The sequence below is a fragment of the Bombina bombina genome, chromosome 9, assembly GCF_027579735.1.
Source record: "Bombina bombina isolate aBomBom1 chromosome 9, aBomBom1.pri, whole genome shotgun sequence".
Lineage (NCBI taxonomy): Eukaryota > Metazoa > Chordata > Amphibia > Anura > Bombinatoridae > Bombina > Bombina bombina.
The window spans coordinates 165,189,756-165,208,919 of record NC_069507.1 but is presented as its reverse complement, the minus strand read 5'-3'; the positions used below and the strand labels follow the sequence as shown (position 1 = coordinate 165,208,919).

General features: G+C 37.0%; 1 protein-coding gene across 3 annotated transcripts in view; it reads right to left on the bottom strand.

Annotated features, from left to right (window-relative positions):
* Positions 1–5,211: 5,211 nt before the first annotated feature.
* SFXN3 (sideroflexin 3) overlaps positions 5,212–19,164 on the bottom strand; it is a 33,602-nt gene continuing 19,649 nt past the window's right edge. For all 3 annotated transcript variants that reach the window (XM_053692477.1, XM_053692476.1, XM_053692475.1), the window contains exons 7-11: positions 17,970–18,097; positions 11,118–11,167; positions 8,736–8,785; positions 7,076–7,123; positions 5,212–5,401 (exon numbers count right to left, since the gene is read on the bottom strand). In XM_053692477.1, coding sequence (XP_053548452.1) covers positions 5,305–5,401; positions 7,076–7,123; positions 8,736–8,785; positions 11,118–11,167; positions 17,970–18,097 — 373 coding nt within the window. In that variant the 3' untranslated portion in view covers positions 5,212–5,304. The remainder of the gene's footprint in view (positions 5,402–7,075; positions 7,124–8,735; positions 8,786–11,117; positions 11,168–17,969; positions 18,098–19,164) is intronic.

The window sequence follows — 19,164 nt, the reverse complement described above, 5'->3', positions numbered from 1 at the left end:
TGGTGGCGTCTATTGGAAACATTTTTCTAAAAATAGGAGGGGAAGAGAACGGCACTGCAATGGTATCACAGTCATTCAGAGCAGCTAAAACCTCCCTAAGCAACACGCGGAGGTGTTCAAGCTTAAATTTAAATGTAGAAATATTAGAATCAGGTATCTTTCCTGAGTCATTAACATCACCCACTGACTGAAGCTCTCTTTCCTCAGCTTCTGCATATTGTGAGGCAGTATCAGACATGGTTCTTAAAGCGTCAGTATGCTCTGCATTTTGTCTCACCCCAGAGCTATCTCGCTTACCTCTAAGTTCAGGTAGTCTGGCTAATACCGCTGACAGTGTATTATCCATGACTGCCGCCATATCTTGTAAAGTAAACGCTATGGGCACCCTAGATGTACTTGGCGCCATTTGAGCGTGAGTCCCTTAAGCGGGAGTCAAAGGGTCTGACACGTGGGGAAAGTTAGTCGGCATAACTTCCCCCTAGTCAGATTCCTCTGGTGATACATTTTTTAAAGACAGAAAATGATCTTTATTGCATAAAATGAAATCAGTACATTTGGTACACATTCTAAGAGGGGGTTCCACCATGGCTTTTAAACATAATAAACAAGGAGTTTCTTCTATGTCAGACATGTTTATACAGAATAGCAATGAGACTAGCAAGCTTGGAAAACACTTTAAATCAAGTTAACAAGCAAATATAAAAAACGGTACTGTGCCTTTAAGAGAAACACATTTTGTCAGAATTTGAAAAACAGTGAAAAAATGCAGTAAATCAAACAAAATTTTTACAGTGTGTATAATAGGCTAACAGAGCATTGCACCCACTTGCAAATGGATGATTAACCCCTTAGTTCAAAAAACGGATCAAAAAAACGAAATAGACGTTTTTTAACAGTCACAACCAACTGCCACAGCAAGCTGTGGCCCTACCTTCCCCAATAAACGACTTTGGAAAGCCTTTGGGCCCTTTAGAGATGTCCTATAGCATTCAGAGGGCCTTTGAGGGAAGCTGGATGTCACAGTTTGTAATTTTAACTGCACCAACTGTAAATTTTATACTACAACAGTGGAAATTGTTTCTAGTCAAAATTTAAGCCAGCAATGTGGAAAAAACTAGGCCCCAATAAAGTTTTATCACCAAAGCATATATAAAAACGATTAAACATGCCAGCAAACGTTTTATATTGTAAATATCATAAGGGTATTACCCCTGGGAGTAAGCATGATACCAGTCGTTATTAAATCACTGTATGTAGTGTTTTCCATCTCTAGAAAAAATTATAACTGCACATACCTGATAGCAGAATAAACTGCACGCCATTCTCTCGCTGAAGTTACCTCATCTGTGTAATCCCCTCAGACATATGTGAGAATAGCAATGGATCTTAGTTACAACCTGCTAAGATCATAGAAACCTCAGGCAGATTCTTCTTCTATTTACTGCCTGAGATAAAATAGCACAACTCCGGTACTATTTAAAAATAACAAACTTTTGATTGAAGAAAATAAACTAGCTATATTTAACCACTATCTCCTACAACGTCCTTGCTTGTTGAGAGTTGCAAGAGAATGACTGGCTATGACAGTTAGGGGAGGAGCTATATTACAGCTCTGCTGTGGGTGTCCTCTTGCAACTTCCTGTTGGGAATGAGAATATCCCACAAGTAATGGATGATCCGTGGACTGGATACACCTTACAAGAGAAATGTGTTTTTGCAGCAGTCTGTTAAAATTAGGATTGTGCATAGATTTTATGTCAGTTTACATTTATTTTTTTTTTGCAATGTTTAAACAAGTTCTCTTAATGATGTGACATACAAAAAGTGATTTTCATATATATAGCAAACAGTCAGTTTCTCTTTTGATTAGGAAAGCTAGTAAAGGTGGCTATTAAGTAAGCATCCGTGTGTGTATGGATGTGTGTTATTGTGTGCGAGGGAACGTGCATTCCTGCATACATAGGGGTATGTGCCTGAATGCATGTTTTTTTTTGTCATGTGTACTCATGTGTGCGAGCGTGCATGCCTGTATACAAAGGTATATGTGCCTGAATGCATGTATTTTTTTGTCATGTGTACTCATGTGCGCGAGCGTGCATGCCTGCATACATAGGTGTATGTGTCTGAATGCATGTATTTGTTGTAGAGCGTGCATGCCTGCATACATAAGTGTATGTGCCTGAATGCATGTATTTGTTGTAGAGCGTGCATGCCTGCATACATAAGTGTATGTGCCTGAATGCATGTATTTGTTGTAGAGCGTGCATGCCTGCATACATAAGTGTATGTGCCTGAATGCATGTATTTGTTGTAGAGTGTGCATTCCTGCATACATAGGTGTATGTGTCTGACTGCATGTATTTTTTTGTCATGTGTGCTCATGTGTGCGAGCGTGCATGCCTGCATACATAGGTGTATGTGCCTGAATGCATGTGGGTGTGTGCTTGCCTGTATAAGTATGTGAGCATAAGTACGCACGCCTCCCAACTGTCCCAAATCTTGCAGGACTGTCATGGGTAGGGAGATGCCGCTGTCAGAGCAATGTCCTGGTTTCTAGGGACTGCACCACCTCTGCTCGCAACACACACTGTCTCCACCTAGTGGCTAAGGTTGCCAGGTGTCCAGTATTTAACTTTACAGTCCCGTATTTAAAGGGACATTATACACTCATTTTTTCTTTGCATAAATGTTTTGTAGATGATCTATTTATATAGCCCATAAAGTTTTTTTTTAAAAATAAATGTATAGTTTTGCTTATTTTTAAATAACATTGCTCTGATTTTAAGACTCCTAACCAAGCCCCAAAGTTTTATGTGAATACCGTCAGCTACCTTCTCCAGCTTGCTCCTGTTTGTGTAAAGGGTCTTTTCATATGCAAAAGAAGGGGGAGGGTCTTTTTTGCCACTTGCAGTGGGCTTTCCAGCTACCTTTTCAACAGAGCCAAACTGACAGCTTCTAAGTAAGTTTTTAAACAGTTTTATACTGGATTTTTATATCCGTATCTGTGCATCTTATTCTTTATAGTAGTGTCTATTACATGCAGTTATATGAAAATGAGTGTATACTGTCCCTTTAAGCAGACTGTCCAGTAAAATCTTCACACAAAAAAAGACACTTACATGTCCAGGTTTTAAAGTCCCTGAGTGTTAGTTTTAAAAGGCCACCTAAGCCTCAATGTATTACAAATATGGAGCAGAAAGAAATGAGGGACAGCCACAGAGTCAAATCACTTCTGTTTATGTGTGTTACTGGCAACCAAAGAGGTCAAATTATTTATTTGTATGTTAATGGCAGCCAAGAGGTTAAATGATCAGTTGTGAAAAATATACATAGAGGGGTCAAGAGTGGGCGCTCAGGTAGGGGGTGGGCATTATGTGACACCCCCTACCCATGATGCCCTGTTACCAACGAATTGTCCAGTATTTTTGTGGGGGACAGCTGGCAACCCTACCAGTAGCTCCACTTCTCCTATTACAACTCCACCCACTGTGCACAAGACTCCTCCCCTCCCAGTCCCAAAACGATCCAGGGAAATGTATCTGCCTGTTTGTGTCTATGTTATATATTTCCTACTACAGAAGCTACAGTAACATTTAGGCCTGGATTATAAGTGTAGCGTAAAAATGGTAGCGCTATGGTGCGCTAACAATGCTAAAAGGTCAAATGTTATCACTCAAGGGAAAGCCTGAGACATGCTAACATCTGGAGGTCGGATAGTGCGACTGCGCTAAATCTCTCACCTAATAGATTTCTATGGGCACGCTACAATACTCTTGTTCAAGCGCTATCCCGAAGGTACGTTAAAAAAAAATAGTTTTCTTCACAAAGTCTTAAAATATACAGTAGTTTAAATTAATATAGATAATAGATAATAGATAGAGAGATAGATAAAAAGATATAAAACTATTTTATTAAAGGGACAGTCTACTCCAGAAATGTTATTGTTTAAAAAGATAGATAATCCCTTTATTACCCATTCCCCTGTTTTGCATTACAAACACGGTTATATAAATACACTGTTTACCTCTGTGATTACCTTGTATCTAAGCCTTTGCAGACTGCCCCCTTATTTCAGTTCTTTTGACAGACATGTATTTAGCCAATCAGTGCCCTCTCACTTGTAAATCCAGGGCGGGGTCACAGTGTTATCTATATGAAACACATGAAATTACTCCCTCTAGCTGTGAAAACTGCCAAATGCATTGAAATAAGGGGTGGCCTTCAAGGTTTTAGAAATTAGCATATGAGCCTGCCTAGGTTTAGCTTTCAACTAAGAATACCAAGAGAACAAAGTAAATTTGATGATAAAAGTGAATTGGAGTGTTGTTTAAAATTGCATTCCCTAACTGAATCATGAAAGTTTAATTTTGACTAGACTGTCCCTTTAATACAAATCGTATATATTACTTGTTTTTATATGTGTGATATACTTTACTTTTGCTTTGCTTTTATTCTAACCCTAACACTTTACTTCAGGTTTCTAGTTGCGCTAACTTTTTTGATGCAACACATGACTTACCACTTGTGATTTGAGCAATGTTTAGCACAGTCACGCTATCCATTCAATGTATAGGTCACTAAAAAAGAAGGTCGCAAGTGGTAACATTCTCTGGTAAACCTGTTTTTATCACTGACTTGTAATATCATATTGTGCATTATTTTTAGCGCAGACTTGTGATATAGATAGCTCACCCTATCAATAGTGCTCCACTTGGAATCTGAGCCTTAAAGGGATACTAAACCCAAATGTTTTCTTTCATAATTCAGATAGAGCATGCAATTTTAAGCAACTTGCTAATTTACTCCTATTATCACATTTTCTTCATTCTCTTGTTTTCTTTATTTAAAAGCTAGGAAGATTAGGAGCCGGCCCATTTTTGGTTCAGCACCTGGCTTGCGCTTGGTGATTGGTGGCTAAATGTAGTCACCAATCAGCAAGCGCTATACAGGGTGCTGTACCAAAAATGGGCATAGCAAAAGAAAAAAGAAAAATTGATAATAAGTGTAAATTAGAAAGTTGCTTAAAATGGCATACTCTATCTGAATCACGAAAGAAAAAAAAATTGGGTTTAGTATCCCTTTAATGAACTAGGTGATTAGTTATTGGAATGTTTTCATTTTTCCTTGAGAAAAATACCAAACCACAATCACAATGAAGTGACACAACAATAGGTCATTTTACCTGAGAAAACAATGGAATACACTCACAAATAGAAATACAACGTGTATTAGCAGCTGATTAAGGGTATAAAACATGTGATCATTTGTACCCTGAGTAACAGGACTAGATATTGCTCATCCTGATTATAGTCCTTTGTTAAAATACACAACTTTAGTTCCAGGGCTTTTCTCCAGAATCTGGGCTTGTAACTCAGGTTCTAGGCTGGACACACTTATTGAGCTAAAGGAAAAAAAACAATGAAATTAAAAACATATTATTGTATTGAATGTTTAAAACAAATAAAACGGAAATGATGGCAATAAAACTAATGTTAGGTTTACACACTTCATACATAGTAATGACATAGTAAATACAAGTAATGAGTTCATTTTGCTGGTAATATGATGCATTTGTTTTTTTATTCCCATTCCAATATATTTGAAAACCATTCAAAATAAATCCGGTTTTCAAATGCATCTAAGGCACAATAGCTCTTGGCTGAGAGTGTTCCTGGATTTAAAGGGATACTAAACCCAACTTTTTACTTTTATCATTCAGCTAGAGCAGGTAATTTTAAGCAACTTTCTAATTTACTCCTATTATCGTTTTTCTTAATATCTTTATTTGAAAAAGCAGGAATCTAAGCTAAGGATCTGGCCCATTTTTGGTTCAGACCTCTGGATAGCACTTGCTGATTGGTGGATACATTTAGCCACCAAATCAGCAAGCGTAACCCAGGTGCTGAACCAAAAATGTTCCGGCTCCTAATATTACATTCTTGCTTTTCAAATAAACATAGCAAGAGAATGCAGAAAATTGATAATAGGAGTAAATTAGAAAGTTGCTTAAAATTGCATGATCTCTCTGAATCATTAAAGAAAACAGATGGGTTTAGTATTCGTTTAAGGCACCAATTGGCTGAGACTGCTTCTGCGACTAATCTGGCGCCAAATTTAGCAGTGACTCAAAAGAACGCGACTTTTGCAGACAGTGTAAAAGACCACAGACAGCTTTAGATTACCTGTGAAGCCTAAACCTAAAATATTTATTTGTCTTATTTTTCTTGATTCAAATAGGTGATTTTAAACAACTTTTCAATGTATTTCTTTTTTTTTAATTTGCCTCATTCTCTTGGTATCTTTTTATGAAGAAGCAGCTGTGCACTACTCTGAGCTATCTAAAGACATCTGGTGCACCAATAAAAAGAGGTATTTTTGTGCAGCCACCAGTCAGCAACTAGCTTCCAGTAATGCATTGCTGCTCCCCAGCCTACCTAGGTATGCTTTAAGGATACCAAAACATATTTACTGCCTTTCATTCCAATAGCCAAAAGCAACCAACCACTTGGAGGAGCTAATCTGTACTTGAATCTGCAGACATCAGGGCAAGCCACTGTCATTACATTAGTATAAAGTGCATTGTTTTGCAGTTGTTATCAGTCAAATTCTACAGATAGCAAAGCTGGCCACGATCATGAAGTTAGTATAAAGTGAAATGTTTGCATGTTATCTGTTAAAGCCAATTAGCGAAATATATGCAGCAGGGTTAGCCTTGAAAAGTATGCAGGAACAATACCAGTTCTAATAATTACAAAAGTCACAATTTTAAAATTAAATTACATGAAAAGTGAGCAAAATAAATCATGAAATAGTGCAGTTTTTTTTTTTTTTACATATAACTAAACATTTTATATTAAAAACTCAATGTGTTTAATATCCCTTTGACCGACAACTGTAGGGCAGATTATTTCTTATTTCACATAAAACTGTGCTATTGATTTGTGTTCCAGGTCCCTTTAAAACTAAGATTTACCTTCCGCATTGCAGCTTCTAGCTTGTTGCACTGAGCAGAAACATTTGCAATAGAAAGAATGAATGAAACCCAACGATCCAATACTACAGTAGGTGTTCTTACCTTTTCTGGGGGAAAAGTGCACAGCACAGTGGTGTTGCAAAAACCAAGCTGGAACAAAACAAGAAGAACAAATTAGTAGAGCTTATCCTAATTACAGGATAATTTATTAAAATGTCATTGTAATAAATAGCAGCTGATATAAAATAATCTGTTTTTTTTTTAAACTCAATTCTCAACTCTCAAGGTGACATATCAAGCCAGATTTAAAATGATACTGAACCCAACTTTTTTTTCTTTCATTTTTCAGATAGAGCAAGCAATTTTAAGCAACTTTCTAATTTACTCATATTATCAATTTTTCTTTGTTCTTTTGATATCTTTAATTGAAAAGCATTAATGTAAGCTTTGGAGCTGGTCCGTTTTTGGTTCAGTATACGGGTTAGCACTTGCTGATTGGTGGCCACCGAACAGAATGAAGAAAATTTGATAATAGGAGTAAATTAGAAAGTTTCTTGAAATTGCATGCTCTATCTGAATCAGGAAAGAAAAAAATTGGGTTTAGTATCCCTTTAAAGAGACATAATGGTCAATAGTATGGTAGGTAGAAAGGTGCAGTTCCTGCAGACTATTGCACTACACTATGTCCCACTATGGGCTGCACTTAGGTAAAATAAAGCGGATTATCTTCCATTCTAATTGCTGAGATTGCTAATCTATGACCTTACACAGGCACTTATTAGTGGGTAACACCAGCATGTCTGTGCAGAAAAGTGTAATTACTAATTAGCGGCTAAGTATGCTCTTAGCTCAACATCTTGGTGCATTTTAGGGGTTTATGATTGAGCTACTGAACGACCAGAGGTAAATACTTCTCAAAACAAGTGCTGGAAATGGACAGTGCTACAAGAGGGTTTTCCCTATTGGGTGGTGCCTGTTTTAGCCTTTTAGGAGTTGATAAACAGGAGTTGATAAACCCTAAAATAATCTATTTGAAGTATACAGGCTTCATTTGTCATGCTACAGGTGGAGCCTTGGAACTCTTAAAGTGCCATAAAACATGTTGAGTTCTGTGCATATCCTAAAAGGGCAAATTAAGTAAAAATAGTTTGCATTAAAAAATTGTTTACAAATTGCTGACAAGTATTTTAAAATCATTTTCAAAAATAAGAAAAATTACTTAAAAAGTCATGCTCTCTGGAGCTGTCTGATCCACCCCCCCTATCAGTGATTAGCATCAGAAACACAGGCATTGTATTTCACAGCAGCTTGTTTGCTTCTAAGCATTCTCCAGCAGATAATGAGTATTTATGTCTGCATTCTACATATACATAGTACATATTATTATATTTTGTCTTTATACCAACTTGTTTTATGTCCCTTTAAAGTGAAGATATGATCATGCAAGCTGGTAAATACAAATGAAGAAGGGCTTCATGACCTCAGACTTAAATTATCCCGGACTAATTTGTCTGGGATGATTGTTAAACCCTGCTGTCACCCAATTGTTTGTGTGAGAGCAGGGGGCGTGGCTTAATGAGCAAAGGAGGCTATCTCACAAGTCCCAACCTCTCCAACTGGGAACCAGGTCTGCCCACGGGGTGTGTTAAATGGAGCCCAATACTAGTATTACACTAACAAATATCACTGGCAAATGTCTATTTGCATGCAAGTATCAAATAAAGCATATACAAGTTAACATTATTTTTGTGGTTGTACTCACCAAAATCCAACCAACCCGACTTGTAGCGGTGCATTCATCAATGGATAGCGCTGATAATAAAATAATTCAATAAATGCAGGGCAGACTTTTCACATGAAGATTTCTCATTGCAAAATCACATACACACACACATATACACACACACATGTACACACATATACACACACACACATGTACACACATATACACACACATGTACACACATATACACACACACACACATATAGACACAGACACACACACATCTAGACACACACACACATACACAGATACACCCATACACGTGTACACAGATACACACATACACAAACATATACACAGATGCACATAGACACACACAGACACACACACATATATATATATATACTGTACACACACACACGTGTACACAGATACACACACAGATGCACACAGACACACACATACACAGACACACACATATATACACAAACACACACATGTACACAGATGCACACAGACGCACACACACACATACACATACACACATATACACAGATGCACAGACACACACACATATATATATATATATATATATATATATATACACACACGTGTACACAGATACACACAGACACACACACATACACACACATATACACAGATACACACACACATATATACACACACACGTGTACACAGATACATACAGACACACATACAGTATATAAACACAGACACACACACATATACACAGATGCACACAGACACACACACATATACACAGACACACACATGTACACAGATACGCACAGACACGCAAACACACTACTCCTAATCGATAGGATGGCTTTCTGACAAAAGGTTGCTATTACAGGGGCATTACAGTAAGACGGCATTGTAATATATATATATATATAGCATAGTCCAAACAAATGCACTCACCAATTCAGAGTATGTAGTACCGTGGTGCTGTGTAGAAAATAGCCAGGTCAGAATCCATTCATCCAGAACATAAGCACTGCACTCACCAAATTTTCATTGAAATAAAACGTCCTTTTATCGGTACAACGATTAAAATATCCCCAAACGTTTCAGCACCCACTGTGTCTCACTTTTTCTTGCACTTTTTCTAGCTCCCAGTGAACAAGACACCAGTGGGTGCCGAAACGTTTGGGGATATTTTAATCTTTGTACCAATAAAAGGACGTTTTATTTCAATGAAAATCCGGTGAGTGCAGTGCTTCTGTTCTGGATGAATGGATTCTGACCTATATATATATATATATATATATATATATATATATATATATATATATATATATATATATATTTAATTTTTTTTATTTGGGGAAGATGAATGTTCCTTTACTGAGAAAAAAAACTGAACTTTTTTGTTTTATGTTTGTAAGGTATATCACTTTACACCAATAAAGTAGAAGCAGTTATGTTTATCAGCCCGTGAGCAATAAGGGATTAAAAATAATTTATAGTGGAACAATTACATGCTCTAAAGCGCAACCCCTCAATGCTATGAGTTTAATTACAGATAAAGTACCCGCTTGGGAGCCACAGAGCATTACTGGTCACCCAATCAGCAGGTCACTTTTGTATTGCACCTAACTTGTAATACCAGCGCACATTTGAATACGCTGGTATTGCTCAGTGGAGCTCTACTTGTAATCTGGTCCTAATTGTTTTTTTAATTTATGGTTTTGTAAGTGTCCTTTAAATGTGATTTAATAATAGTGCAACAGCTAAGAATACGGCAGTACCTGAAACGCATTGTTTTCTGGGTTGCTATAGAGGCTGCTAAGTTATAGGAGTAGATTTATCAAAGGTCAAGCGGACACGATTTGCTGTAGTGAAGGGGATGGCAATCATTCTGATCGTATCGGAAGGTGGGAACGAGTGAGAACCACCTAGAAGGTGGCGGAGGAGTTAAGGAGCAGTGGTCTTAAGACCACTGATTCTTAACTTAGGTTTCAGGCGGACCTGAAACCTCGGGCGGATTAAGCATCATCTGCTACTTAATAAATATACCCCATTGTATTTACGTTCACTTTTATTGACTGCTTCTTACATGAATGAATAGAATAAAGATAATCATTTAACCATTGCTGTGCATTTTGCCGTTGTTAGTTTTTGGACATTAACAGGAAATACCTATCAGCCTATTAGTATCAGTAGGAAGTACCTATCGGCCAATAAGCATTATTAGAAAATAATTAAACTGCTTTATTATTTACAATTGAAATATAAACATTTTTTACTTTTTAGGCATAAAAAAAATAGTTTCAACATGTTTAAATGTTGTTTTTATATATGAACTATAGAAGATTCTAAAGTACACTATCCCTTTAAATCACTCTTTTTTTGAGAGTTATAGATTAAATGGCATAGCGTGAGATACAACAGGCTTACCTTTAGAAAGGCTCTCTTCTCCAAAATGTTCATTATCAGTGGGGGAATCGCTAGGAATAAAAGTTACACTGATTATTTTTTTTAGAAAAAAACTTGTGAGATTTTCGTTTTTTCATGAATTACAGAATTCTGCTTTATTGCACATTGTTAAATCACACATTGATGAAGACTAAACATAAACAAGATATTAAGAGTATACCTAGGGCTGGGTTCAACAAATGTGTTTTAGGGGATCCCTATGAGATAAGATATTCATTACACACACATTCTAACATCATAATATAAAACAAGAAATATAGGGAGGGAAATATATATATACACATACATAGATAAATATATAGATATATATTGCACACATATACATTATATAATAACCTAGTAAAAGTTGCATTTGTATTTCACAGATGTGAGGCCGATAATAATCCAGCTGCACCAAGCTAAATTGAAGATGTGGCTGGTGGCGAATAGAAAGGGGGGGGGGCAATGGGTGTTTTTGGCGACACTAAACAAAGTAGCCATTATTTTGAGTTGCCAGTGGCTCCCTGGAACCTGCATTTGTCGAGACCAGAAACTAAGGTGTCAGAATAAGGGTGAATTGAGAAAATACTGGCTAAGAGTATAGTGGATACTGAGCTCAGTCTTCTGTTGGGTTAAACTGGTACTCTATTGATTACAAATTAAATGCAGGTATCAACAGGTCACAAAAGGTGATATTTGAGGATATACAATTAAAGTGCAGTCAAAATACTTTACATTTATTTAACCCGAGAAGGTTTCTATTTTAGAAATTATTGTGGAGTCTAGTTATTTACTAGCTGTAGACTATATAATGGGAGTGATTAAAATAATTAAATGAAATATACTATGCAATAAGTTATATTGTTTTCATAAAATATAAGCTTATACCCCATTCGCTCTTCAAGCATGTATGAATTCCCACAGAGAAAATCCAAACTATTGCTGATTTAGCAAGAATATGTGCTTTATTGCCATCTAGTGGTAGTTTTAGGATATGCTGAACACATACAAATTATTGCAGTATCGAAGTGGGATTTTACCTAGGTGTTTAATCCTTTTGCGGGAACTAAACACATAGGGCCCAGTGATCTAAAGGTCTCTGGGCTGGCGAGATTATTAAAGAATGCTCGCCAGTACTTCTATTTCACTGGTGGAAAGACACATTTTACCCTGAAAACAGGGTGTCTCACTAAGGGGCGTTAACAGCATTTTCGTATGGGGAGGTGATGCGTACATTACAAAAGAGCACAATAAAATTTGTATTTTAAAAATCTTACAAAACAAATAATTGAACAATTCACACAAAAATATGCATGAAAAAATTGTATTGCTAAGGTGCATCAAAAATGTAAGTACACTGGATGTGCAACAATCACTTTGAAATGTGTACTTATTTGTACAAAATACTAAGCGTAATTGTTGTTTTTTGTAAAATGAGCTAAACATGGGCGTTCCACTGGCGTATCTAATCCCAGCGTAATTCTGTAAAGATCTTAATGCTACAGATCTCACAGTTTTTTCTCGCAAACTGAAAGGTGTCAAGCTTTCCTCAAAACACTTGAAATATCTATATCCCTAACAGAAAAACACATACATAGGAAAAATATAGGCGATTGTAAGATGCAGCGGAATGTTATTTATATTGGCTGCAGTATTTAATTTTTAAAGTACGTTCCCTGCTCACTACTAACTTTGCCCTGGACAGCGAAGTGTCCATTTCCAGTGAGCTCCATTACGTTCAAAAGGAGATTACGAGAGGAGCGCTAATTGTTGCAAGCAAGCTACAAGGGGTTTATCATAGGTGTTTGCACCCACAAGTTTAAAGTAAAAGGGTTTGCTTGAGTGCAATTGAATTTAATGAGCATCGGGTTATTGCGACTTAAGAGCTCTGGTTAACTATCAGATAGAGTGTACAATTGAAACAACAAATAAGCAGATTCGCACTGGAGATGTATTAGAAGATATCCTTTAGTGCTCAAGTACTAACCACCACCATTGGACCAGGAGAGAAAAATAATTAAATAACTAGTTTAAACCTTTGCTGAACCACAAGAAAATGGCAAATATCTTCTAGACATGAGGGGGATGATAGGAAATTTTGACTTGATGGGGAATTGAGAGGGACCCTTATATAAGATAAACAATTGTTAAAGTGTTGGTCCTAGAGCAGTATTCTCTCATGTTCCAATAGTGATGTTCTGATAGGAGCGTCCTGCTCCAATGGTCCTAGAGGAGCACTCTTCTGCTCCAATGGTCCTAGAGGAGCACTCTCTCCTGATCCAAAGGTGCTGGTCCAAGAGGAGCACTTTCTCCTGTTATAATGGGGCTGGTCCGACAAGAGCATTCTCTCCTGCTCCAATGGTGGTAGTCAGACAGGAGCATTATCTAGTACTTCAATGGTTTGTAAGGAAGGAGCATTCTCTACTGCTCTAATGGTGGAGGTCAGGGAGGAGCATTCTCTCATACTCTAATGGTGCTAGTCAGGGATGAGCATTATCTCTTGCCCAAATGTTGTTGGTCAGGAAGAAGCACTCTCTCTTGGTCTAATGTTGTTGGTCAGTAAGGAGAATTCTCTTGTGTTCTTATGGTGCTAGTCAGACAGAAGCATTCTCTCATGATCTAATTTTTTCAGTGAGGAGCACTTAATCCTGCTCTAATGTTGGTCAGTAAGGAGAATTCTCTTGTGTTCTTATGGTGGTGGTCAGGGAGGAACATTCTCTCATGATCTAATAATGTTGGTCAGGAAGGAACACTTAATCCTGCTCTAATGTTGGTCAGTAAGGAGAAATCTCTTGTGTTCTTATCATGGTGGTCAGGGAGGAGCATTCTCCACTGCTCTAATGTTGGTCAGTAAGGAAAATTCTCTTGTGTTCTTATGGTGGTGGTCAGGGAGGAACATTCTCTCATGATCTAATAATGTTGGTCAGGATTGAGCACTTAATCCTGCTCTAATGTTGGTCAGTAAGGAGAAATCTCTTGTGTTCTTATCATGGTGGTCAGGGAGGAGCATTCTCCACTGCTCTAATGTTGGTCAGTAAGGAAAATTCTCTTGTGTTCTTATGGTGGTGGTCAGGGAGGAGCAGTCTCTCCTGTTCCAATGGTGCTAGTCCACGAGAAGCATTTCCTCCTACTCCACTGGATTTGTCAGAGCGAGAGGAAAAGCCATATGTACAAACAATTTACATGTTTCAAGATAATTATTTTCTAACCAGAAAAATCAGGGCATACATTTAGATAACTAAATAAATAAAAAAATATAAATAATTTGATTACCATCTCTGGTAGTGAACTGGGTAATCGCCTGCATGAATTCATAGCAGTTTAACATTCTTGACCTGACATGACTGTCATTTAAGAGGTAAGACATCGTGGAGTCTGAATGACTTTACCATTTCAGAATATTAATGTTTTAAATGCAGCCTTGAAAAACAACACAGCAGGTGAGAGGTGTTAAGACTGAAGGAAACTTTTTGAACTAGAATTAAATCTTTGCTTGTTAAATGTCAGACAACCAATTACAAAATGTGATTAGCAAATGACCTTATATGAATCCACAGCAGAAGCAAAGAGACTTTAAAATGCCTTGTAAACAAGTAATCTGAACTTTACAGAATGTCAGTTGCTTTGAAATGGGGAAAGAGGAGGAAAATAAACATATTTTCCTGTGTTATTGCTGCAGTAATAGGATTAGTTTAAAAAAATAAATTAAAAATAGTTTTAGAACAATTTAAAACATTTAAAGGGACAGTGTACTGTAAAAATGTTCTCCCCTTCCCAATGAGGCCCTAGATTACAACTGGAGCACAAAAATATTAGCGCTATTGAATGCTAACCCTGCTCAAGTTAAATCAATTGTGCTCCTATTCTTGCTCTCGTCTTTCAAGTGGAAAGCATAATGTTAAAAAGTAAAAAACTCTGAAGCGCTAACATCTTGAGGTTGGACAACACAATCTCGCTAACGCCCTTTCCCCATAAACTTCTATGGGGCACGCTACAAAAGTCTCTTCTGGCTTTCACTCACAAGCTAACTGGAAGGTGCCCTAAGACAACTGCACTAAAGTCGAAGGTGCATTAAGAAATACTTCAAATAGCTTTGTTCTTCACTTAGAAGAAAATTTTATTTTTAATTTAAAATATAAATAAATAATAAATAACATTTCAAATGTGGATATTCAATCCAATTATAAACATTTGAAAACTAAAGTAACATCTGAAAACCGGAAATAACATTTGACTTCTGAATTTTAATGGATTTTCATTCTTATCAACATTCGATTGTTCAAAATAAATGTCCACAGGACTATTTGTTCTACCAAATTAATTACACTTAATTACACTTTCAGCACATTTGCCCATCCCTACCCTGAAGTTCACTTTCAATATCATTTATGAACATCAACACCAAAGGACTGACCCTTGGGGAACACCACTAGTAACTGACCCCTCATTTGAAAGTACTCCATTAATTGAAACCCTTTGCCTTCTATCTTTTAGCCAGCATTCTAGCCACTTAACAATCTTAGCATCTACTCCAAAGCAATACATTTTGTGAATAGGTTTGTTTTTTGGGACAGTGTCAAATGCTTTGCTAAAGTCTAGATATGCAACATCCATGGCTCCTCCCTGGTCTATTAATTTATTTAAATAGTTAAATAAATCAATTAGATTAGTCTAACATGATCTTCCACCAGTGAAACCATGCTGTCCTTAGTCTTCTAAGTTGTTTGTCTGAAGGTAAGACACAAGTCTTTCCTTTAAAAGAGTTTTCATTAATTTCCCTGCAATTGAGGTGAAACGGACTGACCTATAGTTAGCAGAATCTTCCCTACTACCCTTTTTTATGAAGATGGACTACCTTGCAATTTTCCAATCTTTTGGAACAACTGTTAACAGTGACTGATTAAATAAATTATCTAATGGAGTAGCTATCAAAGATTGAAGTTCTCTTAGAACCCTTGGATGAATATTATCTGGACCCACAGAAGACTGAACAAAAGCAATCATTCAGACAGTTTGCTATTTGTTTATCTCTTTCCACTACTCTATCATCATCAGTCTTGAGTCTTACTAGCCCCCCGTTAGTTTTTCTCTTTTCCCTGATATAGCTAAAGAAGGTTTTGTCACAATTTTCTTTTTTTAAGTGAGCCTGTGTGCGAGGTTTAGAATTGGAAGGCAAGTTTGTTTACTTATTTATGGCCAGATTACAAGTGGCGTGCTTATTATAGTGCCGGACATGATAAGCAATATCGCTGGACCATTGTAAATCAGATTTACCAGTGAAGGTTTAGCGCGACTTGCATAGCTCTAGTGCACCCATTACTTTCAAGTAGAGATGTGCATTAAAATTCGAAACGCATGAACTAATGTGTTAAAATGTGTTAAATTTTTCGAATGTTGCAAAAAATATGCCCATCCCTATACCCCAGAGTGCTATAGGTAAGTATAAGACTACAGGTAAACATTTTTTTTACCTTGAGCACATTTAGCGCTTATGAGAAATAAAGAATTAGTGCAGCACTTGAAATTTGGCCCTTAGTAAGAAAAGTAAGCAAAATATTTTATTTTTTATATAAGAGCATTTTGTGTTACGGCAATTGTTTAAAGGAAATTCAACCATTCCTCATCGGTACAAGATAAGCACATTTACCATTGTAAATTATTCAGAATAATACTGGATTTCATAATTAAAGGCATTTCAATTTCAAATAGCAGCATGTTTGCAATACACTTTAATTAGCAAAAATGTTTCTAGTAAAAGTTATTACTGTTTCAGTGGCATACGCAGATATACTAAGTGTGACTAGAGCACCAGGATTCAAACACCATGAGAACTGGTAGTGGTGTGTATTGCATCAGTGAAGACTTAGGGGCATATTTATCAAGCTTACCGGAAACAGAAGGCTCACCGGAAACAGAAGGCTCGCCGGAAACAGAAGTTATGAAGCTGCTCCATACCCTGTCTGCCTGCTCTGAGGTGGCGGACAGAAATCAACCCGATTGAATATGATCGGGTTGATTGACACCCCCTGGCTGTGAATCTGTAGGGGCGGCATTGCACCAGCAGTATACAAAAACTGGCGCTGTCGGCATTTATCGATGTGCAGCGGACATGATCCGCTATATCGGATCATGCCCGCTTACACAATCATCAATATGCCCCTATAAGGGGATGTCTAGTCAAAATTAAACTTTCATGATTCAGATAGGTCATGTCATTTTAACAACTTTCCAATTTACTTTTATCATCAAATTGGCTTTGTTCTCTTGGCATTTTTAGTTGAAAGCTAAACCTAGGCTAATATGCTAATTTCTAAGCCCTTGAAGGCTGCCTCTTATCTGAATGCTTTTGACAGTTTTTCAAAGCTAGATGTGTGCCATATAGATAAAATTGTGTTCACGCCCATGGAGTTAATTATGAGAGGGCACTAATTGGCTAAGCTGCATGTCTGTCAAAAGAACTGATATAAGGGGGCAATCTGAAGAGGCTTAGATACAAGGTCATCACAGAGGTAAAACGTATATTAAAAACTGGGGAATGGGTAATAAAGGGATTATCTATCTTTTTAAACAATAACAATTCTGGAGTAGACTGTCCCTTTAATCTGTGTCATGCAACCCACAGCTGACTCTCTGAGCAGGAGTGGTGCTTGAATGCTGGTGCACAGCGCAATTACAGCATATGTGCGTATGACAGTGAAAAACATTAATAACTTTTACTAGAAGCATTTAGTAAACTGCAAAAATGTTTCTATTTTAAAATTAAAATGCTCTCATGCACATTTCAATTTTGATCTTTCTTTCCCTACAATTTATGAGAACAACAAATATACTTACCCATGGCAGGTGCGGCCATGCCAATCCGGGATACCACCACCTGTGCTATGGCTTGCTGAGCAGCTTTAGTGGACTCGCCAAGGCGATTTCCATTTTCATCTGTGATAGGTATCCCACACTTCAGCTCTCTGGCCAAGAAACAAAGAATTAGCAGGCAGAAAGGCTTCCAGGCAAATGCCTGTTTCTTATCAGCTTCAGAACTTATAACCTATTTTTAGCATTTCCATTCATTTTATTACATATCACAAGTAAAATACATCATGTTATGTTATTTCGAAGGTTTAATCCTCTAGGACGAAAAGACTATGGAATAAAATAGCACAGGATTAAATATATTAAAAGGGACAGTGTAGTCATAATTAAACGTTCATGATTCAGATAGGGCATGCAATTTTAAACAACTTTACAATTTACTTTTATCTTAAAATTTGCTTTGGAATTCTTAGTTGAAAGCTAAACCTAGGTCGACTCATATGCTAATTTCTAAGCCCTTGAAGGCCGACTCTTATCTCAGTGCATTTGACCGTTTTTCACAGCTAGAGGGCATTAGTTCATGTGTGCCATATAGATAAGATTGTACTCACACCTAGGAGTCAGCACTGATTGGCTAAAATGCAAGGCTGTCAAAAGAACTGAAATAAGGAGGCAGTCTGCAAAGGCTTAGATACAAGGTAATCACAGAGGTTAAAAGTATATTAATGTAACCATGTTGGCTGTGCAAAACTGGGGAATGAGTAATAAAGGCATTATCTATCTTTTTAAACAATAACAATTCTGGAGTAGACTGTCCCTTTAAGATTACTGTGCTGAGCAGTCATACAGACTAGGGGGCTGATATTCAAAACCTCTTGTCTGTACGGCGAGGCCATTAAAAAAAAAGTAGAAACACAAATTTTATCTTGAGAAATGTTTATGCTGCTTATGTGAAACAGAGACTTCTATATTACAGTACAAGGTCTAAAGAAAAATCCCAAAGATTTTGCGTGATTTCTCTCCATGCCAGTGAGGTTTTAAATATCAGGCTGTAGAAGAGCATACTAGCTTATAAGAGCCATCAAAACATATTTCTATGGTTAAAGTATTGGAATCGGCGTAAAATTCAAACACTTTAGGGAAATTCTGAAAATCAGGACATATGGCTGTCTCAGAGAAACAGAGGGACAGAGCTCAGAATTAGGGACTGTCTCTCTCAAAG